This window comes from Lytechinus variegatus, chromosome 16 (assembly GCF_018143015.1).
Source record: "Lytechinus variegatus isolate NC3 chromosome 16, Lvar_3.0, whole genome shotgun sequence".
Classification (NCBI taxonomy): Eukaryota; Metazoa; Echinodermata; class Echinoidea; order Temnopleuroida; family Toxopneustidae; genus Lytechinus; species Lytechinus variegatus.
Window position 1 is genome coordinate 2,648,016 of NC_054755.1, and position 24,754 is coordinate 2,672,769.

At 37.3% G+C, this 24,754-nt stretch overlaps 1 protein-coding gene across 1 annotated transcript; it reads right to left on the reverse strand.

The window, feature by feature from the left end:
* LOC121430166 lies at window positions 1–22,510 on the reverse strand. The gene is made up of 18 exons (XM_041627444.1): window positions 17,840–22,510; window positions 17,132–17,265; window positions 16,622–16,760; window positions 15,929–16,141; window positions 15,285–15,439; window positions 13,414–13,445; window positions 12,477–12,815; window positions 11,405–11,649; window positions 10,543–10,656; window positions 9,759–9,915; window positions 9,371–9,434; window positions 4,848–5,152; window positions 4,363–4,460; window positions 2,253–2,356; window positions 1,979–2,025; window positions 1,506–1,578; window positions 991–1,034; window positions 1–29 (listed from the first exon to the last, which is right to left on the reverse strand). The coding sequence occupies exons 1-18, from the start codon at window positions 22,508–22,510 to the stop codon at window positions 1–3; spliced, it is 6,963 nt and encodes a 2,320-aa protein (XP_041483378.1).
* Window positions 22,511–24,754: the final 2,244 nt, after the last annotated feature.

The window sequence follows — 24,754 nt, forward strand, 5'->3', positions numbered from 1 at the left end:
CTAACTGACTTTTGGACAATAATTGTCACCTGGAAATTTGAAATAGTAAAGAGATATCCCATTAAAAAGGGATTTAAAATGCTTGTTAACCAATTTTATTTCATTCGCAGTAAAGTTTGAGAAATCTACACTCTATAAGCATTGCCCTTTCTACCATCATTATTATTGTTTTTTTAGCTGGTGGGGATGAACCTATCTTTATTTGCAGTAAACTTTGAGGAATTCACACCTACAAGCATCGCTTTGGGGGATATCATGAATTTATTTCGCCAATACTGTCATTATACAAATAGTCTGGACTACTTAATCTTCATTATTATCATTGTCATTATTTATATCTTTAAAATGTTAAATATTTCACAAGTGATAATGTGACATTAGTAATACACATAAAAAATACGAATTCCCGGAAAGCTATGCCCTGATTTAATGACGTCACAAAGACGAATCTAATATTAGACAGTGAGTTTAACCAGGTATTGTAATTTGATCTTTGGTACTCAAATGCCCTTTTCTGCTACAGGAGCCTACCGACACTTTCCGCCAACCAAAAAGGGCGAACGTTAAGCGAGCATTGAAAAAAAAACAGTCCATGTTTCTTAACATTCCAGTTAGATGACGTTCTACTTTTCGTTCTCTTAATCGAATCAATTTTTTATCACTTAAAAACTTTGCAATTACAATGATTTCGAAATGGCCATGATGATAAATCTATGGAAAGAATCTATGATTCCTATAATCAATCTGCACATTAAACTTATAACGTCCTTCCTTTACTTTTTAGGTACCAGGTATTTCCACTGGCATGTTACGAATATTCGCATTTTTAATGCAAACATCGTAAACATAAGGGATTTTCAGAAATTATTATTTAAACTATTGCCTATGAATAATGCATGCAATGAGTTCCAAAACTTGTAAGAACTCCTTTGTTTTTCACTATGATCTGAGGTTCGTCTCTCTTGAAATGGAATATAAAAAGATATCTACCTTCTCCTTCATCACGTTCATGGTATCTCCGAATGCTTGGATCTCTGAACGAGGAAAAAGAAAATAATACAAGGATTAAACTGTAATAAGAGATGGTTCAACTTTAGAAACGTGCAACTAAACTACCGCACTGGCACACATTCACAATTCTACTCTATTCTAGATATAGAGGACCTAATGCCGCATTCAGAATAGAAAGGTGATTACACCTAAAAAGGGGCCCTCCTGTGGCATTGTTAGAGGTGCTAGTTGAATTTTTTTTCCTTAGGGTATCGTGTTTTCATTTATAATCCTAAAGACCAAATCACATGTCTATAATATACCAAGTCAATTCACTTTCAATCTGTGAGTCACTCAAGCCTCATTTAGTCATTGTGTAATACGTTACTATTCATTGATTCCGAAGGGAAGCTAACTATTATAGTCATTGTAATTACGTATTATCGTGATTAGAGAGGATATACAAAGTTAGGCAAACTAAATAACCAAATATCTTGGTTCAGAACAATAAATACCTTGGCCATATGCCACGTAGACCTATGAGACTCGAGTATGATGCCATTCTGCGTATACTGGAATAAGCACCAGCTGAAATAAATGTGTAAAAAATAAGTAAACCATTATTGGTTTGTGGCAAGAAGACTGAGTCATGAAATTCTAATAATAAAAGAGATATCCTATTTAAATATGATTTACAATTGATCTTTAACAGGAATGTGTTAACCCCTTTTTCGTACGCACTAAAGTGTGAGGAATCCAAACTCTATAAGTATTGCTTTTTGAGAAATACTTTAATTTTATTTTTATTCTACTGTCATTATACAAAAGTCTGGCCTAATTCGTGATATTCAGTTTATGTTCGTATTCGTTGTGATTTATGTATCATTATCATTGTTTTTATTTTATTACTTTTTTCTGGGGTGGGGGATAAACTTTTGAATATTTAACAAGTGATAATATGACTATAGTATAAAACAAACAAACTTACGAGTTCTTAGAAATCCCATTTCCTGGTCCTCTTGCAACGTGCTGATACTACATGAGAAGGATTTCAAAAACACACACAACGGTAAAATATTTCTTGCTGTAAATCCTAAGAGATCTCCTTCCCCATGGAACTGTTTCTCATACGTTATTTTTGTTCTAAATTACTTCATTGTATTGAATTATTTACTCAGTGCTATCTGATTAAAATTATTCGCGCTTAACATGTGAAAAGGTAAAAATAAACATTAAGAAAATCTTGATTCCGCGCTTCTGACCTGCTTGATGAGTCACTTCGGATACTTGGAGTTCTACTTCGTTGAAATTGAAATCTCTCCTCCCAAGGACCTCTTGTTTCAAGGATGCTCGGGAGAGAAGGGATCTTGAGAAAGAAAGATGACATAAAATCTGTCACTATATTTCCCATATAAATGTTAAGTAATAATAACAATAAATCAGTACTTTTTAAATTGTTACAGGCATTTAAATATAAAATCAGTCTCAACAGTGCAAAAAATTGTACAGAACACTGTTAAAAAACCGTGATTTTACAGAAAAATGATTTTGCCGAAAGCAATATTTTTTTTCGAAATGTAACAGAACAGGTCTGTTTAAAAAGGGGAAAGGGTGTTTTATTTAAGGAAATTTGTAAGATTCCATACACCAAATACCACTTTCCTGTGAGATTACGCAATCTGGTAAGATTACAGGTGTTCTCGAGACTCTACTGCAAGAACTTCTTTCATTTTAAGGATAAATTTTCCAAAAGTGAACCTTAATTGAAGTAAACACAGACAGATATTCAGTAACATTGCTAGTGAACGTAATGAGAGAAAGAGAGAGAAAGTAGGTGAGTGTGCGAGTGGGTGTCATTCTATCTTCATAACTGTTGTTCGTGCGTTTGGGAGTGAGGTGTGTCCATAAACGACTGTAGGTTCGAGGCGATGTGCGTTTATAAATGAGAAGGTGCCTGTCGATAATCAGTGTAGCTGAGTGTAAAGGAGTAAATGAAGATGTAAACATGTGGGCGGTGTGTGTGTGTTCTTCTACGAGTGGTCGATCTAATGAAGATGTGAACTTGTGGGCGGTGTGCGTGCGTTCTTCTACGAGTGGTCGATCTAATGAAGATGTGAACTTGTGGGCGGTGTGTGTGTTCTTCTACGAGTGGTCGATCTAATGAAGATGTGAACTTGTGGGCGGTGTGTGTGTGTTCTTCTACGAGTGGTCGATCTAATGAAGATGTGAACTTGTGGGCGGTGTGTGTGTGTTCTTCTACGAGTGGTCGATCTAATGAAGATGTTAACATGTGGGCGGTGTGTGTGCGCTCTTTGACAATTGATCTAATCTAATGAAGATGTGAACGATCTGTCTAAGAACAAACATGTTGGCAGTGGGTGTCCTACGATCAAATATGTTTAGGATGTCTACGCGTGGGCGATGTGTGTACTTCTTCTTCTCCGCTTTCCTCCTTCTTCTTCTTCCCCTTCCTTTTCTTTTAAAAAATATTTTTCTTCAGAAATCCATGTCCGTATCTTGATAGTTCTGATTGTCTTTTCATTCTCTAAATACTATGATTTTACCTTTTATTATCATAATTCTATACCTGTCGAGAACCCCACTGGAAAAAATACTTTCAAGTTTTCGTGAATCATCTTATGCAAGCCTTTTGTTTTAAAATGCTCCTGTATATGTTGTGGTGACTTGCCAAGTAAAATCAGTCAATTAAATCACATTGTACAGAGTGTATGTGTTCTTCTACGAGTGGTGTGGTCTTGGATGTACACGTGTCGGTGGTGTGCTGTTTTTTTTTATCAGATAATATATAGAAGAAAACTGGCACCTTTGCTGACTGCACCCACTTTCCTATTGTTCATCCAACATGGTCTCATCAGAGTTCGTCTACGTCCATGCTCGTCTACTAGCTAAACGTTTTTATCATGGCTATACCTTTTCGGTTGATACCTTCTTGGTCGTACACGACTTTGTCTATATGAGTGTATAAACTGTCTTTGAACCAAATTTATAGTTTCACAAAGTGGAAAATAATTAGTAAACGAAGTGTAAATTATGCCATCTAGGCATTGGACTAAATAACGGAGTACCATTTCACCTGCATGGGTAAATGCGTCTCTCTAATCTCGGCGAAAATGGTAGCCAGGCTTTTAGCGGTGCTTGTTTTCTGCGGCTTGTCTAAGTCATATACTAGCAGACTGTTTAGGGCTAGTGTCAAAGTAGCTATTATCTCATATATACACTTATCCGGCCACTAACGGCTCGTCAATGAGTAAAATCCCTATTTTGCTTTCAATCATCTGTGGAGCATTATATACATCACAAGTATTTGACTTTGATGAATCTGTTTCTATCACCAACAAATATTTTACTCACCTTTGTCCCAATGTCATAGAAACTTTCTGTCCGAACAGGTCTTGCGCCGCATGACTTGTCTTCAAAGTTCTCTTTCGTAGTAGAACCAACTGTTTCGTCTATACAAAAAAAGATATTGTTATCATGTCTACAATTTATTTCAACATCTTTTTAAAGCCTAGCAACACGCGTAATAGGTTTCCAACATATAGGGCTTAAGGCAGTCTTTAAATGATTCATGTTTCGTAGTATAGCAGATAGAAAATGGGAGATGATTCCACAACGTTAGGTTCTTCATTCTTAGAATTTTAACCTATAACACTATATTCTCTCGTTTCATGTTTTTTTTTTTCCTTGTCGATTAAAATAATAGTCAAAGTGTCCCTTGACTACGCGGATCATTTATATTATCACATTATTTTTTGTATGGTACTTCAAACCCTTCAATGAGTAGATATTGCATTTTTAACTATAAAGCGATATGGCGTTCATATAAAATGGCAAACCTAAGCTGCTAGCTTGCTTAACAGGAACGTCGGGCTTTCTTGAATTGGTCACAGATGACCACACCTCTCTCAGATGATCATCTGCTTGGGAGTCAGGATGCTGTAAGTGTTTCCAGTAGCGGATCATGATAATAGCAGCTCGTTGGTTTGAAGTATAAACCCCAGCTTCTACTTTTTGTCCTCTGATACTTGCTTGGATGCTGTCAAGTGTTTCGTAGGACAGACCAAGTGCTATTCCTAGATGGTAGTACTTATCTGTGTTCATATCCTTCGTGATGACATCCTCAATCCCGGTGTCCTTTTCTCTGCGTTGAAAAAAGATACACATGGGGAATATCATTATATAGATTGTGTCATTTCCGAGTATTACAATGTTTACCATTTATCAATTTACATTGATATATACCTAACTTTACCTTGACATCTAATTCCTCTGATAGCTGATGGATGTGTCGTGTGGGGTGAGTGTGTTTTGTGTGTTATGGTGTGCGTGTGGATGTACATAATACCCTTGTAAGACTTTTCTGATATGTTTTTGTAAAAGGGGTGGGGTATAACAAATTGAAGATTCTAATATGCCTGTAACGCAATGTAAAATGTAGTACAGATGTGTTTGTGGTAACTTTTACCCACAAAGCCTTAAAGGCCTTTCTTTAAGTTCTCTTATTTCATTTCATATTTTCATATATTTGTATACTGGCATATTATGTGATAATTGTGTATGTTGTACTTTGTAAATGTCTTTTTATCGAAATGAAATAAATGGATTCAATCAATCGTTTCTCCATTCCATCCGCACAGAAACATTGTTGGAACTAACAGATACAATCGGTGATGTCGCATAATACCCAATATTGTATCAACTTTTTACATCACAATATGAGAGATGTGAAAGGCCTATTGGTGTTCTGTTAGCGCTAAGAACGACCAGTACTTGCCTGTAGACCTTTTCACCTACAATTGAAATGCTTCGAATAATCAAGATATCTGAAAAGACAATCCCAAGTTTATGCTTTTAACATTGAAGACAAATTATCTTTGCACTTGCAATTGTTATAACCTGATTCAGATTCAGTTAGTCTCCCACTTTGACTTGTTTTATCACAAAACTGGTCAACAACCCACAACCGGATCCAGCCTTCGCCAATGGGGGTGGAGAGGTTGAATTTGGTTTGTTTCCTTGAATTGGTAGTCCTAATTAGTCACCTCTAAGCTTATTCTTATAAATCAACATAAATATACATGTATAACTAGATATGCTCGGCGGGACGCGCGGCCGATCACAGTCATGTATCCCCCGAATCCACCGTATCATCCATCAGTGCGATATATAGAGCTCACAGAAATTGTCAGAAATTTGACAAATGAATACAATTATCATGGCAACAATGACCCTGCCCACATTTTGCCTGTGGGTACCAAATTGATGACAATAACATAACATAGCAGCGTGTGTTAAGGCCCTAAACCGCAAATTGCACCTAAACCGCAAATTGCCGTCTAAGCATGTAGAATATTAACAAGGACCGTGCGCGCGTAAGAGGCGTGAACACAGAGGGCGGCAAACATAAATCGCAGAAGGATAGAGGTTGAAGAGAATAGGCATTACGTGAATTACATGTTCCACACAACTAAAAAGAAAAGGAAAAACAAAGATAGAAGAACAATGAATTCATGTTAAAAGATTTAATCACGAATGCTTAAAGGACGAACGTGCAGCTTTTAAACTCTTCAAAACCCACTGTAATATAAATATCAAAACATCAATACTGACAAGTGATTTTCTCACCCTGAAATTATTAACAAGAGCCCCAGGGGCTTAACGCTCACCTGAGCTGACGGATATTCAGCTGATGCAAGCTCCCTTGGCGCAACTAGGAGCATGGCATCAATTAGAACTGTGAAATCCTACTGGACCTAAATTGAACTTGGGTCCACAGGGCCCAATGGCAAGACCCTCTGAAGTGCCATGAGCAATTTTTATTCCTCAGCTTACAAGCACATGTATATTTGCATTGCAAACATATAAGAATCATATCTACAAAGTTGGGATAAAACTGGAACATGCATTTCAAAGAACAAAACAAATTATATTTACCGTTGGAGCACCCCACCCCCCCCCCCCTTACCCCAGAGGGGGCCATCCCAGGTATTTTCAGGAATAATTTCCATTCTTCACTTATGAAGGTATTTGGACACAATAAACTTACTCCTATACTTCTGGATTAGAAGTTAGACATTTACAGAGTCTTGCCCCTTTGGGCTCTCCCACCCCCCCCCCCCCAGGGTCCCCGCGAGGGCCATATTTACAATGTGAATATTATCTGTGCATCCCCTATTCATGAGCACAATTCCAGTATCAATATGGGATAAAATTTGACCATCAAATTTGCAACAGAAAAAAATATTTTCCCCCTTGAAATGCCCCACCCCAACTCGAAACCCCCACAGGGCCCCAAGGGGGTCATCCTAGGAGCTGTCATGAAGAACTCTTAATTTTTCACCAATAAGATTCTATGCATGACACGACTTCCATTTCTGGAACTGGAGAAGGAGAAGTAGAAATTTACAGTTTTGCCTCTGGATGCCCCCCACAGGGTCCAGGGGTACCATTTAAACACCTGTGCGTCCCCTACCCCTAAGCATGATTTTAGCCAGGTTTGGATAATATTTGACCATCTTTTTTGAAAAAGAAGAAAAAAATAGGATTTTCCTTAAAGTGCCCCACCCCCAAATTTAAGCTCCCCCAGGGCCCCAAGGGGGCCACCCCTGGAACTGGCATGAACAACTTTTGTTCTTCACCTATTAAGGTGTCTACACACCAAACAACTTGACTGTTCTACTTCTGGATCTGAAGAAGATTTCTGAAATTTACAGGGTTTCCCCCTTGGGGCCCTCCCCCTGGGCCCCAGTGGGGCTACAGGTATCCCTTGAGCAAATTTGTGTCCCCTACACCTAAGCATAATTCCTACCAGGTTTGAATGATATCTGACCATCCATTTTGAAACAGAAGAAAAACATATGTTTTTTTCCCTGAAGTGCCCCACCCCGACTTTTAAGCCCCAACAGGGCCCCAAGGGGGGGCACCCCAGAAACTGGCATGAACAACTTTATTCTTCGCCTATTAAGGTATCTACACACAAAACAACTTGACTGTTCTACTTCTGGATCTGGAGAAGAAGATTTTTGAAATTTACAGTGTTTTCTCCCTTGGGGGCCCTCCCCCAGGGCCCCCATGGGGGCTACAGGTATCCTTTGAACAACTTTGCATCCCCTACGCATAGGGATGATTCCTACCAAGTTTGGTCAAGATTGGACCAGCCGTTCTGGAGAAGAAGATGAAAATGTAACAGTTTACGGACGACGGACAAAAACGGACGGCAATAGCTCACTTGAGCCTTCGGCTCAGGTGAGCTAAAAATGTAAAGAAAGATATGATAAATTGACAAACTTTTAAAGGGATAGTTCAGTAGTGGATCCGAACTCAAAATTTTCTCCAAACCTCATTTTAACAGTAAATTTTATTGAGAAACTGCTTATAAACACCATTTGAAACTATTTGGTAATTTAATTTTTCCTTCTAGAAGCGATGTATCCGCCAAAACTGAATAAATGTTTTTGTAATCGATCATCTGTGATCGATTCAATGACAATCTTTTACAAAGGACAAAAAAGGTATCTGCTGTTGAATGGCATGATTGATAATATGTATTGACACAAAAGTAGTACATGTATTGAAATAAATCAAGAATAACGAAGAGTGCATTGCCATTGAGTAAACAAGACTAAACTTTTTTTCTACAAGCTTAGGCGGCGATTTGCGGTTTAGGTGCAATTTGCGGTTTAGGGCCTTAACAAGTGTGACTCTGCATAACCTAAAGTATTGTCCAGTAGGACCTGTTGGGAATACAATTATAAAGTAACCTGAATATATTTTGTAAACTTAACCATAAGACCCCATCCCCAGCCAAAAATGATAGGCGTCTTCGCTTTATATTGATTATGTGTGCTATTAAACTGCAATGGCAAGCTTTCTATATGGGAACAGCATGGTATTGTGATACATTTACCTTGGAATGAAGTAAGCATGATACATTGGATTGTCAAAGTTATTGGTAACACTTTTTGGCTTTCCCTTTTTTCCCTCTTTTTCCCCCTACCAATGTTGAGGCGCCCCCTGGATCCGCCTATAAGTCCCCTCTCCCTAAAAAATATAAGTTTGAAGTAAAGATCAAATAAGTTCAGATGTTCACTGATATTGATTTTTCTGATCAGATACACATAAAATGTACCAATCGTCTACATTATTTCAATCTTTCCTGATCATAAATACAATGGGTTTTACGGTTGTATAAACAGTTGTTATTACTGAGTACGTTCCTGGATATCGATTTCAATTTGGATGCTAACTTTATTTTACTTCGCATAAAATATTTTCTCATTCATTTCTAGTCATGTTAGTACTTGTTCTAAAATAAAGTGCTAAAATGTCTACATCTATCAACTGTTTTTCATTTTGTTACCTGCTCTCAGTGTCTGAAGCGGTGATTATCTCATCAAGTGTTGATTGCATGTCAGTAGAGAAATCTAAAGAATATTACATAAAATCGGGTCAATTTTTTTATAACATAAGATAGGAGAAGGGAAATCTTTAAAAGAAATAGAATGGTTAACTTGGTTTTATCAAAATACCTTGGCAGTAGTAATCCTATACTACAGTTATTAATGTACTGCTTTGTCAAAAAATTGAAAGAGTAATGCAGGAACCGATATGAAAAATATGATATGATACTACATTCAATTTTGAAAGAGCCATATGAAAATTCTTTAAATTTTGTTTTAAGGTTTGGTAAATCTATAAGTCGTAAGCAATAAGTAAGTTGGCCGCAGGCGTGAAAAAGATGTATAAACCTGTTCGTATCGCCATAAACGCCATGCTCGTCGTTGGATCTTTATCTTTGGTTGACATTGAGATGTTAATCATTTGCGTTCTGGTATTGGGTTCAGTCGTAATGGGCATCGAAACAAGAGTCTCCCGTTGGTTGAATAGCTCTTTAGCAGAGATGCTCTGGAATTTTGAAATCAAGGGGTATATAAAAGATCCGTTTAAATAATCTGGTGAAATTGTAAATATTGACGATTATTAAATTCTAACTGGTTTATCATTTGATTTTTTCATATAATTTAGATCTAGAGCATATTTTAGTACTAAACGCACTCTACAAAACAACGTGATAAGTTTTTAAACAAGTGCTATTCATTCGAAATATATTGGAATAGACTCCAATAAAAAAAAAGATAATAGCAATCAATGAATTCAATTTGATTTCGTGTGAAGTTCATTTTGCTACATTATAGGTTTTATCGGGTATGAATGATATTAATGAAAAAATGAAAACAAAATAAACAAACAAATAAAATGATTTAGACATCAAAGAAAGCCGACAATTTCTTGTCTATTAATCATCCTTGAAATTTTCTTTTAAATAATTTTATTGTTAATATTTTTTAGAGTTGTAGGTCTCCAATCCAAAGAAATTGCCTAGTATATATTCTATTCATCTACCTGTGTACTGGGATATCAGGCTATTTGTAGATTATGAATGATATATTGCTTTAAGCGTTGCTAATTCAAATACATTATTTCATGGAATAGAAAGAGATAATGAATAATGAAGTCTTGAATGTACTTTACCACATTTCTCCCATTGCATTCTATCTGTAGGTCGCTTGATTCAGGTGCAAGTTCAAAACATCTTTTAGGATGTACCTGACGGTTTAACAGTTGTTCCTCTTCTTCCTTTATTTTCTATTTTAAATAATGATTACAACGGTAGCAGTAAACAAATAACAATAGCAATGAAAAAAAATAGAATGATACCATACAACAAAATAATCATAAGAATCATGATAAATTCATGCATGTATAATCTGTGATGATGATGACAATTATAATGAAAATAAAAGTAGTTATTATAATAATAAAAATGATAGCAATAATAATTTGATTAATGAAAACGATTACTCTTGAGGGTAAGTGCAAGTTGGATTACTAGAATCAATCGTGTCATCTGTTATGGCAAGGGTAAGGGGCTTGTAATTGGGGTGGATTCCAAAACCTAATAATGATTATTCATGTTATATGTTGGGGTTGATGCGTCGATCGAAAGCACCAATACAGGATGATACGTACAGCAATATCGACGCCATTCTTGTTTTATATTGCATTTACAAAAAGACTTGGGAGGGGTGTTTCATGAAATAGTGATTTTTACCGATCAATTTAGTCTGGTCAGTCCACAGGACGCGATTTCCAAAAATCATTTAGATCATGCGCCCTTTTGTGCTGGTAGCGCAACCAATAAAAAAGAATCAAGGACCGGGGACCGCCGGATGTGAGATTTTTTGTCACCCAAAAGAGACGCAGCCTTCTGGAACCTCATCTTCAAATATGCCAAACATCATCAATTTATTTCATCAATACGATCTGCATGAGATATGAATATGTCGCTTAAGTGATTTTTATAAATAGTTCACAGTCGAGATGTTCTGTTTACCTCAGCAATGTAAGGTATGTCCTCGTGAATGTACATCCGTAGTGTTACATCATTGCCCTGTACCATATCAACAGGAAGGAAAGGGGTGCAAGCCATCAGTTTCCCCGTGGCGTGACGGTGAATATCGAATGGTACCCATAGCTGTATCCTTCCATTGATCACTGAGTTGGCAGAGATGATGATATCCATTTCTCTTTCTTTGATGATACATCGTGTATTTTTGTTAGATGTCTTCACGTGATGGGCTGTATGAACATATTATTCAATAAAACATCTATGACAGCTGACTGATTATACCAAAATGACCACGCATACTATAGGGCAAATTGTATCCGTCATGATAACAATCTGAACAAGTGATGGACCTAAAGCCTGTCATGATTGTGACCAAAGATAGTCGCAACTAAAGTCACGAAATTGGAAAAAAAATATCATAAATCTCGACATCATGACGAGCTACCTGATGGGGAGGGGGAAGCAAAATGCTCCCTTTCAGACTCTGAAAACGGGGATAATAAAACAATAACAATAACCTCTGTTCTTTGGTGATTTTTATTTTATTTTCAAAATTCATTATCATTGTTTGATCGATTGATTTTGTTTTTCAGAGTTAGGGAAAATCCTTTCTTATATGGTGATGGCCAATGACAAATTACTGTTTTTGTTTTTGCCTGTCAGAAGTTCGAGGCTGCTGCTACATTGGAGCGTCCATCTGTTTATTTCTTTTTTTAACATATACTCCAAAATCATCAAGAAAAGTATCAACCAAAAAGTTCAATTTCAAGTACATATTTGCTATGCTAATAGTCTGTCACCTTGCTAGCTAATTGCATCATCCCTCAGATAATAAATATAAAATGAAAATACACCGCGACTTGGAATAAACAGCTAAATATATAGCATCCTGCAATAAGGTACACTTGAAACATTAATTTAAAGACATAAATGTATTTAACGTTTGTCAATTCTGCCAGGTGAAGCCACCCACCAACATTCAATGGTTTTAAAACCTTCTGGCAAGAACACTTCATTTTGAAATCCAAGCGTAGACATTGACTTAATGTCGACTTACATGATGTCGATTCAGTATGTTTCCAAATGATGTCAGCAAACTCTTTATTTGCCTTCATGGGTGATGCGGCATGGGGGAGAGTTATTGTTATTGGCTGATTTCCTGAGTAGAGCCATAGTCTCGGGATATTGATTTCTACGCCATGACCTGTAAGAAACTCATCCTCTTTGATTGTTGGTGGATCCTCAGTAATCAGAGCGAGAGATACATCGTGAAAGGAGCCAGCCTCCAATGATCCTGGCGGAATAGCCATTGTGACGTCACAACTATCCAAGTATAGGATTCCACCTTCGTTACCAATACTGCGGTGAGTCTCTGTTGATCTTGGAATCGGTGGATCTTGTTATTAAAAAGGGGGAAATAAATCACCAGTAGAACCAAGGGAAATACCGGTAATCATTTTGTCAGAGATTCCTTTTTGGGGCGCGCATCGTGGTTTTTTGGTTCTGGCTCTCGCCTTTCAAACAGAGGGTCGTGGGTTCAAATCCTAGCCATGGTGTGTTTAACTTAATTCAGCAAGAAATTTATCCACAGTGTGCTGCACTCTACCCAGGTGAGGTGAATGGGAACCCGGCAGGATTAATTCCTTGTATATACTAAAGCAGGGGTAAATGATAAAATAATAACAATGCGCCTTGGTATAGACTGTTTTTGGATAGATGGCGCTATACAAATGCATTTTATTATTCTTTATATATATATATATATATATATATATATATATATATATATATATATATATATATATATATATTACCAGTTGAATGATTAATCACTAAAATCATGCAATTGATCGAGGTAGTGTCATAGGCTCTGATTTCCATTTGGTATCATTCTCCGAAACTATCTTTATAGGAAACCTTTGGCGAGTTCTGCATTGATGACTATTAAGATTCAATGTTATATAAGACACTTGACTCTCAGGTGAACTACTTACCACGTGAGGCATCAGGATCTTCTCCAAATGACCTGGAAAAGGAAGAAGAGGAAAAAACTAGAATGAAACAAATTGTAGATATAATATATGGGACATTTTTCTCCTTTTATACATTTCTTTTAGAAGGGCTGAGACCGAATATTGATTAAAAAAATCTTATGTAGGTTATTCTTTATGTTAGATTGGCTGTTGTTTTTATAGAACGAAAAATGTCCGCAAGATGTACTTGTTTCATGCTATTATATATTTCAAAGGGTTTATTATTGTGAAACTTTGTCAATTTTAATGGCATATGCCATTCACTCACATTAGCACTTAGATAAAACTAACTTCACCTGTATTCGTTATTCAAGGTAATTCTGAATATAAACGAAGATGGGCTAGTGAGCGAACAAAAAGAAAAAAAAGACAAAGAATTTCCACAGGAGATGAGGAGATTCGGAGACGATTATTCTGATAAAGACGCTATTTTTTGTAATGCATAATTTTGGAAGTGCATTAACCGCGTAGCCAGGATTTCATTTTCGAGGGGGCGGTAAATGCACGCAAAGCGTGCCAAAACTTACACAGCGCGCGAAGCGCGCTCCCTAGGGGTGGGTGCAGGGGGGGGGATTTCCCCCCTACCGCGCGAAGTTTCGGTGTTTCATAAATTAAAATGAAAAGGAGCCATCTCTCTTATCTCTAGTACCTATATCAGCTCCAATTCAGTTGACTATATTGTGATTTTGAACCTTGTTCTCAAAAGTGATTGTGAATGCACATAAATATTGATAAAATGAAGGAAATTAAGATAATAATTACCACGCGCAAAGCGCGGAAGCTAAAGCGTTTTATCATTTTTTTCCAAAGAAAAGTGTTACGAGATAAGTTATATTGAAAGCTTCCCTTGGAAAGATGAGATATGATTACAAACTATTTAACGACAGTCCATATCTTTAACTAGCAGTACAGAGGAGAAGAAGAGTGTATGCCGGGAGGAAGAAATTCGTCCCCGCGCAGAGCAATGAAACTCTAAAATTTAAAAGAGCGGACGTTTCATCAAATGCAGATATGTCTAACACCCCATCGGCTGTAATTCAATTGATTTTCTATGATTATTGTACTTCATTACATGGAAAATAGCGCACAAAAATGTAACTTCTGTGATTTATGGAAATTATATAAACAAAGGATGATGTATAATTATTTCTTTGACTTATCCTGAAGCACTTCATTTTGGATGATAAAGAAACTTAAGTGCATTCACAATTTCAAACATAGGGCGCAAAACAGGAAAGGAAATGAATGTGCAGAAATGAAATGAAGAATAAAAGAATTTGATAGAAAAATATTATACTTTTAAAAAAATCTAATACACTAATTTTATACCTCCCTCTTTTTAAATTAGGAACCTGTTTGCCCCAAACTTATGGTTGTTTTAATGAGCGAGAGAAGTTTCCTATTTGGAGCTGACGGCAGAAATTCAAGATTTTACGAGAAGTTGCGCGATCAATTTAAAAAAATATATAGGCTATACTTCGGCCTAACCTTACTCTTACTTCATGCCCTAATGTATACATTTGGAATTTAATTGGCAAGAAACACATACAGCTTAGGTGGAAAAACAGGGTTAGAGCAAGGGTGGGGAAACAAAGAAGAACTGCAATACTGTCGTTTACGCAAAAGCAAAATTCATATATATAAATTTAGAGCAAGACATGCAAGAGGCAAGGAGTTTATATTTTTAGAAAAATAAAGAATAAAAAGAAAAACATTCAAAGCTACCTTTCTTCTTTTTCCTCCCTTCGCTTTTCCCTTTCTTCTGTTTTCCCCCCTTTTTTCTGTTTGGGGACCTTTTTTTAAGTGCATGGGTAATGTATTTCATCCCTCACCTATGGGAAGCCATTTGCTTAATACACTCAACCTTGGCGTACTGTACTGGAAAATACCCGTTGTTATCCTTGATGTCCTTCTTAGATCCCTTATTTATTAGGAATTGTATCAGGGCCTCTGATGGGGATAAGATGTCATCGCTTTCTTGCTGTATCTATTTTGACAAAAAAGGTGAATATTCATTTAAAAGAAATGTAGGATATGGCTTTTCTTTTATTCACTCGAAATTTCACTAGGGATTTTTGGTTCACTAATAATAACAAATTTTTACCATCCCAATATGCAATGATATGTATGTATATATATATATATATATATATATATATATATATATATATATAAATATATATATATATATATATGTATGTATGTATGTATGTATATAACGTGAATTTGTTTTGGCCACACATTTATGTAGTGCAGCATCTTAAGATAATTGATAATTATATGCGTGACAGACAGAAAGAAAGAGGACCCAGCAATTGGTTCAATTCCTTTATTTCCAAGCTTTCGACCAATTTTACTGGTCAATATACATGTATATACACTTATATGTACATCTATAAACTTCTTAAACGCACAAATCATAACCAACTTTTTCCAGTAGCATATTTCATAATTATGTGGAAAATGAATACGCTACCTGGTCCAAAGCTTCTGTCATTTCAACTCGTCTCTTCTTACAGTTACATAGTCTGATAGCAGTATGTAAAGGTGTCTGGCCATCGTTTGATGCCTGGTTTAAATCAGCACCTAAAGAAATCAACTCTTCGACGATTGATGTTAATCCACTTTCAATAGCAAGGTGAAGAGGTGTAAATCCTTCACTGTCGCTCTGGTGTATAACTGATTCATCCTGTTAAACAGCAGAAGAATAAAAAGTAAGTATGTTTCCAACTATGACACAATTATCAATGTACCAGTGTTTGGAAATGTAGAATTCTGGCGCGTCTTGTAGCCCTGACGAAATGGTGCAAGTAGATAATAAACAAAAACTCATCTTCCTCAAGTCATGTGCATTGAAAAACAAAATGTCAAACTAAAATAATCGAGGGTATACTAGTCATATAAGATACAGGACACCTAAAATCACATGTCTAAACAATGGTTGTGAGAAAGCTAAAGGACTCTTTGAAATGACATATCACCATGAACTAAATGTATTAGAAAACTTTATTCCTATTTTTGAATTAACATTTGACCTGGGCATGCGGTTTTCCAAAAGTTCACGTATATTTTTTACTGTCAATAAATCATCAAATTCCCCTCTGTGTACCAAAGTTAACATCCTGACGCACTTGTCAAACAGTATAACAAAAATCTGTATATGTATTACCTTATTAAGAAGAAACCGTGTAGCTCCAGCCTTTCCTGATCGCAATGCAACATCTAAAGGTGAATGCCCTCTTCTTGAACGTCTTGAACACACTAGGTCTTTCTGATCTAGTAGATCATTCACAACTGCTTCATTCCCACTTTTTTTAATAAAAAAAAAAATTAAAATCGGGAGAATTGTATATCCAAAATCTTTGACAAACTAAAACTGAGGGATCAGTTTTGTAATGGATCTGATTTGATCGATGCATTTTACATGTGAGTTGGCATCAATATACCAGTACTTGTTAATATGTCTTTACCTCGACGACTTAATTTGACTTTACAATAACTAACATAATCTATTCTCAAAATTTTGACGAAGAGTAAAAAAAAAGTTTAGAGTAATAGCGCGTCGGTAATATCCAGTCGAAATTGTAATTAATTAAAAAAAATCAATCCTACATCCATATTAGAAACAGATTAAACACCTTCACATCAGTTTTCCATCCTCTCTCTATATGTTGTTTACCTTGCATAATGGAGGACTGTCCATCCTTCATTATCTGTTGCCTCTATTTCTGCGTTGTTATCAAGCAACATACGAACACATTCTTCATGTCCTCCCCTCGCGGCAAGCATTAGTGGGGTTACTCCATTTAACGTCTATAGATATGAAATATATACTTAATGGGTAATCTATTGCTTTTATCTGTCTCTGCAAATCAGGTACGAAATGTTATCACACATTGTGAAGATGTAGTATTTATTATTCAGTAATGACCTCAACTCGGAGCTAATTTTTGATTAGGTCCTGCATATCATACCATATTTATTTTCTTCAGCTTTATATACAACAATCGCCTGGTTGGATATGTTGGGAGAGAAGCCTATGCTTGACCTTCTTTATTTCTATGAATGAGATCGATGCCAAATACCTGCTTTGTTACAGGATCACCACTTCCAAATGAGTAAATATTCCATAGTACAGTGTTTATCCCAAATAAGTGTCATATACATGTAAGATCATTGATGAAATATTTCCCCCGACTTTTGGGATTTCTTTTTAGCTGTACACTCTTTGAGATCAATCTCTGTCTGATAGCTTTTAGATTTTTTAATAGAAATTACCAGATGAAACAAGTATATTCTGCGTGATATAGGTTTTACGACTTTAATCTCATGTATGAAGTGGGTTGATCACCTTTGTATTTACGTGTGGCAACGTGCATACACATACCTGCATCCTAGTACCAAGGGCGTGGTGACTATCTTCACCTCTATCGGTAGTGCTGTCCCTCAAGAGATATTTCAAACACTCTAAGTGACCGCTCGCAGCAACAAAATGAGAAGTTGTCCAACCATTATTATCACGCGCCTCTATATCTGCCCCATGCGTAATCAAACATTGTATAATGCTTAGATAGCCTCTCTGGGAGGCGGTATGAAGAGCTGTTCTTCCATCCTTTGTGGCTTTATTCACAACAGCAGCAGCTACATTCACCAGACATTCAACGATATAAAAATTACCTTCTTGTGCAGCTACATATACAGGTGAGACCCCATTGTTATCTTCTGCGTTGACGTTTGCTCCCTCAGCAATGAGATATTTTACAATATCTATGTGATTATTTTCTGACGCCACATGAACAGGTGTCGATCCATCTTCATCTGAATTATTTACATCTGCTCCTGCATTCACCAGATATTCAACGATATCAAGATGACCGTTCTGACAAGCCAGATAGACGGATGTCGTCCGATCATTAAGTTCTGCGTTGATGTTTGCACCCTCAGCAATGATATATTTTACAATATTTATGTGGTTATTATGTGACGCCACATGAAGAGGGGTCCATCCATACTCTGCCGATTTATTGACATCTGCTCCTGCTTTGACTAGGCATTCAAGGATTTCTAAATGACCGTTCATAGAAGCCACGTACACGGGTGACATCGTATTTTCCCCTGCATTGACGTTTGCACCCTCAGCAATGATATATTTTACAATATTTATGTGGTTATAATGTGACGCCACATGAAGAGGGGTCCATCCATACTCTGCCGATTTATTGACATCTGCTCCTGCTTTGACCAGGCATTCAAGGATTTCTAAATGACCGTTCATAGAAGCCACGTACACGGGTGACATCGTATTTTCCCCTGCATTGACGTTTGCACCCTCAGCAATGATATATTTTACAATATTTATGTGGTTATAATGTGACGCCACATGAAGAGGGGTCCATCCATACTCTGCCGATTTATTGACATCTGCTCCTTCATTCACCAGACATTCAACGACATCAAGATGACCTTTCAGTGAAGCCAGATACAAAGGTGACTTCCCCTTATCATTTTCTGGGTTGATGTTTGCGCCCTCAGCAATGAGATATTTCACGATATCTATATGATTATTCTGTGACGTTACATGAAGTGGTGTCCGCCCATCCTCGTCCGGTTTATTGACATCTACTCCTGCATTCACCAGACATTCAACGATATCAAGATGACCGTTCTGACAAGCCAGATAGACGGATGTCGTCCGATCATTAAGTTCTGCGTTGATGTTTGCACCCTCAGCAATGATATAGTTTACAATATTTATGTGGTTATTATGTGACGCCACATGAAGAGGTGTCCACCCATCCCTATCCGATTTGTTGATATCTGCTCCTGCTTTCACTAAACATTCAACGACATCAAGATGACCTTTCAGTGAAGCCAGATACAAAGGTGACTTCCCCTTATCATTTTCTGGGTTGATGTTTGCGCCCTCAGCAATGAGATATTTCACGATATCTATATGATTATTCTGTGACGTTACATGAAGTGGTGTCCGCCCATCCTCGTCCGGTTTATTGACATCTACTCCTGCATTCACCAGACATTCAACGATATCAAGATGACCGTTCTGACAAGCCAGATAGACGGATGTCGTCCGATCATTAAGTTCTGCGTTGATGTTTGCACCCTCAGCAATGATATAGTTTACAATATTTATGTGGTTATTATGTGACGCCACATGAAGAGGTGTCCACCCATCCCTATCCGATTTGTTGATATCTGCTCCTGCTTTCACTAAACATTCAACGACATCAAGATGACCTTTCAGTGAAGCCAGATACAAAGGTGACTTCCCCTTATCATTTTCTGGGTTGATGTTTGCGCCCTCAGCAATGAGATATTTCACGATATCTATATGATTATTCTGTGACGTTACATGAAGTGGTGTCCGCCCATCCTCAGTCGATTTATTGACATCTGCTCCTTCATTCACCAGACATTCAACGACATCAAGATGACCTTTCAGTGAAGCCAGATACAAAGGTGACTTCCCCTTATCATTTTCTGGGTTGATGTTTGCGCCCTCAGCAATGAGATATTTCACGATATCTATATGATTATTCTGTGACGTTACATGAAGTGGTGTCCGCCCATCCTCGTCCGGTTTATTGACATCTGCTCCTGCATTCACCAGACATTCAACGACATCAAGATGACCGTTCATAGAAGCTATATGTACAGGTGACCTCCCCTTATCATTTTCTGCGTCGATGTTTGCACCCTCAGCAATGAGATATTTTACAATATCTACGTGATTATTCTGTGACGTTACATGAAGTGGTGTCCGTCCATTCTCAGTCGATTTATTGACATCTGCTCCTTCATTCACTAAGCATTTAACAACTTCAAGGTTACCATTTGATGAAGCTAGAAATAAGGGTGTGACGCCTCTCTTATCCATTACATTCAGAATTGCACCCTCAGCAATGAGATGTTTTACGATATCTGTGTTACCCCCCTGTGAGGCCGAATGTAGAGATGTACGGCCGAAACGATTAACGGAATTTGGATCTGCTCCATGGGAAATGAGATATTTGACAATATTTATGTGATTTTTTTCTGATGCCACATGAAGAGGTGTCCATCCATCCCTATCCGATTTGTTGATATCTGCTCCTGCATTCACCAGACATTGAACGATATCAAGATGACCGTTCCTAGAAGCCAGATATACAGTTAACCTTACATTATCATCTTCTGCGTCGATGTTTGCACCCTCAGCAATGAGATATTTGACAATATCTACGTGATTATTCTGTGACGTTACATGAAGTGGTGTCCATCCATCCTCAGTCGATTTATTGACATCTGCTCCTTCATTCACTAAGCATTTAACAACTTCAAGGTTACCATTTGATGAAGCTAGAAATAAGGGTGATACGCCTCTTTTATCCATTATATTCAGAATTGCACCCTCAGCAATGAGATGTTTCACGATATCTGTGTTACCCCCCTGTGAGGCCGAATGTAGAGATGTACGGCCGAAACGATTAACGGAATTTGGATCTGCTCCATGGGAAATGAGATATTTGACAATATTTATGTGATTTTTTTCTGATGCCGCATGAAGAGGTGTCCATCCATCCCTATCCGATTTGTTGATATCTGCTCCTGCATTCACCAGACATTGAACGATATCAAGATGACCGTTCGTAGAAGCCAGATATACAGGTGACCTTCCCTTATCATCTTCTGCGTCGATGTTTGCACCCTCAGCAATGAGATATTTTACAATATCTACGTGATTATTCTGTGACGTTACATGAAGTGGTGTCCATCCATCCTCAGTCGATTTATTGACATCTGCTCCTGCATTCACTAGATATTTAACGATATCAAGATGACCTTTATGCGACGCCATGTATGCAGATGACCTCCCCTTATCGTCTTCTGCGTCGATGTTTGCACCCTCAGCAATGAGATATTTAACAATATCTATGTGATTATTCTGTGATGCCACATGAAAAGGAGTCCATCCATTCTCAGTCGATTTATTGACATCTGCTCCTTCATTCACTAAGCATTTAACAACTTCAAGGTTACCATTTGATGAAGCTAGAAATAAGGGTGTGACGCCTCTCTTATCCACTACATTCAGGATTGCACCCTCAGCAATGAGATGTTTTACGATATCTGTGTTACCCCCCTGTGAGGCCGAATGTAGAGATGTACAGCCGAAACGATTACCGGAATTCGGATCTGCTTCATGGGAAATGAGATATTTGACAATATCTATGTGATTTTTCTCTGACGTCGTATGAAGAGGTGTCCATCCATCCTTATCCGGTTTATTGACATCTGCTCCTGCAGTCACTAGACATTTAACTACTTCAAAATGACCTTCATATGAAGCAAGATAAAAAGGTGTACGCCAAACCACATCTTCTGCATTTAGATTTGCTCCTGCATCGATAAGGCTTTGTACAAGATCAACATGATCATTTTTTGAAGCAAAATGAAGAGGTGTACGGCCATTACAATCGACAGAATTTAACTTAGCTTCCTGACAAATGAGATATTTCACAATGTCATAATGACCATTGTCTGATGCGTAATGTAAAGGTGTTGCCCCACTCTTCCCCATCTTATTTACATCTGCCCCAAAACTTACGAGACATTCAACCACATCGAGATGACTGTTAGTTGATGAAATACAAAGGGGTGTATCGCCATCTGATGTTGCTTTGTTTACATCTGCTCCATGTCTGACTAAACACTCAACCACATCTAAATGACCAAACCTTGAGGCAAGGTAGAGAGGTGTAAAACCATTATTATCACTCTCATTGATATCCAGATATTGAGCGAGATTCCGAAGACGACTCTGAGAATCATCTTGAGGACGATTACCATTATTCCCGCTCTGCTGAATAAACTTATCCCTTACGTCAATGATGTATTTTACCAACTCGATGTGCCCTTCTTCTGAAGCGATGTGGAGGATTGTCTTCCCATTTGTATCTTCTAACTCTTCCTTGATTATATCAATTGCCTCATCCTCAAGAATAGATCTTGTCTTCACAACATCCCCTTCCTTAACTGCTGCAATAAGCGCCTTATTCATGATGTGATCAATGTTGGTCAATATAAATATTGCTATAAAAGAAATAATTAGGTAAGTCCTTTCTTTACAGCTGTGATAAGCGTGTTGTTCATTGGGTTCCAAATTCTGGTCAACGATTGGAGATATATACATTACATACCTAGTAGCAAAGTGTAGTCTTTTCAAGCAAAACAACCAGTTTAAGCAATTTGGAGGAGTGTATTGTCAACTAAATCCACTTTCTCTTTCCTCCTGGTTAACACCTATGGCCTCATCTTCAAGAATGGATCGCGACATCTAGTTCCATCACTACTGGAATGCGCGCCTTGTTCATGATTTTGATCAATCCCGATCAATGTAGAGATGTAGGTTGAGAAGCATCAGTTGATATGATTATGAAGTTTACATATATATGTAGTTTTTTCATGGAAACTACAATCTAAAGAGATCTGGATGAGTGTCGCCCTATTAAAACGAGTTTGTCTCTCACTGCATGGTTAACACAGATTTCTTTATCCTCAAGGATACTGTCTTCCTATAACACCCCCTTCCTGTAGCTCTAATAAGCGCTTTATTCATCATGACTTTGTAAACGATCCGGATCGATCAGTCCGGATCAATGATTGTAGGTGTATGACCTGATAACCAAGAAGGATATATTGTAGGATGTTGATGAAGTTTCCAATGAGTAACAGCTCTCTCTTTTCCTGGCTGGCACCGATTGCCACAAAATAAAGAGTACATCCTGTCTTCAAAACATCTGCCGCCACAGCTGAAATAAGCGTCTCGTTCATGACATGAGGAATTCCTGTCAGCAGTTCTTTTTTTCAGAATTAGGTGTAAAACTTGACAAACAAAAGGTAATACTTATCCAGGATATTCAATAGATAGTTTCACGCAGACTTCAATTTTGAGGGATATGGTGAAAGAAATATTTCATGAACATGCTATCGCCCCAGCGTTGAATTATCTGGTGACCATGATGACTTTAATCTGAATACTATAGATTTGACTCCATGCCTATTACGGTTAAGTTTTTTTAGAAGGTCTGAGTTCACAAACGTCGGTGATCGTTGTTTTAAAGAGATGTTTGTCCCTTGTAAGATATGGTTCAGTGTCAGTAAATGCCTACTATCTTCTGAGTAAAATGTTCACATAACATTAGAAAAAAAACCTTCTCTGTTCCCAAAGTACTTGTAAAATGCATCATCCAGACTAAATAATTATATGGACGTAATTATGTAAAACATGGACGGTCACATTTTCTGACCCCAGATTCCATCGAATGCGTTCACAGTACTCTTCTCAACACGATAAAATTTATTCCGTGTACCGGTACCGTATTCCAAATGCAATGTCCGTCGAGAAAACTCAAAAGATTATGCTTCACGGGCATAGGGATATGAGCTAAAAATATGAATCTCCGATTTCTACGGAGAGTGCCTCATTGCCGAACAACTCTTCTACTTTTAACTCTCCCGTCTGCAATGATATCAGAGATCTACATATAATTTCCCTATATCTTGATGATTTTTCATTTTATATTATGTATCTAGTATTCTATCCGAGGTACAGGGTTCCAAAACCGAATATCCGATTTGAAGAAATTGTCTCCATGTGGTATCAGAATCTAGATCCTATAATAATCCCGTGCGCTCTGCTCTTCTCACTGACGCCCAAAAATGTACGAAGGCTAGCAAATCTTCCTGCGAGCAGTAATGTTTGATAAAGTCATAATTTTTTTCCCTAGTATTAAAAGGAAATATGTATTCATGTCCTCTCAACCGAGGAGTGCCGTCAGAGATATTCTACATACAGAGTGAGTCAGAAAAAATGTCCCATATCAGTTTAAACTGAAGTCTGAACATTTTAATCCTTTATTTTTTATATATATCTTGATATAGTTATTCGCCCTGCAAATGTTTTTGTACCAATCTCATGGAAGTCTTTGCATGCATGACTTACTGCGAGACAATATTAAGGTTGTAAAATCTCATTGAACTAAGTTGCTGAGTAAAATTGCCATGGTGCGGTTACAAGGTCACCCTTTTTATGGAAGCAGGAGACCGTCAAAAACACGGATATACGTCGTGTCGTAATTCAATTTACTACACGACGTAAATAATTACCTCGTGTAGCAATTAGAATTACTACACGACGTAAATAATTACGAAGTGTAGTAATTCGAATTACTACACGACGCAATTCCGAATTACTGCCCAACGATTTAATGTCATGACGTTAAATGAATTAGTGTCGCTACAT

Coding starts and splice junctions, on each gene's coding strand:
- LOC121430166 (XM_041627444.1), bottom strand. CDS start 22,510: ATGAATAAGGCGCTTATTGCAGCAGTTAAGGAAGGGGATGTTGTGAAG. Junction 10,657..11,404: donor ACATACCTTACATTGCTGAG/GTAAACAGAACA, acceptor TATTTAAAATAG/AAAATAAAGGAAGAAGAGGA. Junction 9,435..9,758: donor GTTTATGGCGATACGAACAG/GTTTATACATCT, acceptor AATATTCTTTAG/ATTTCTCTACTGACATGCAA.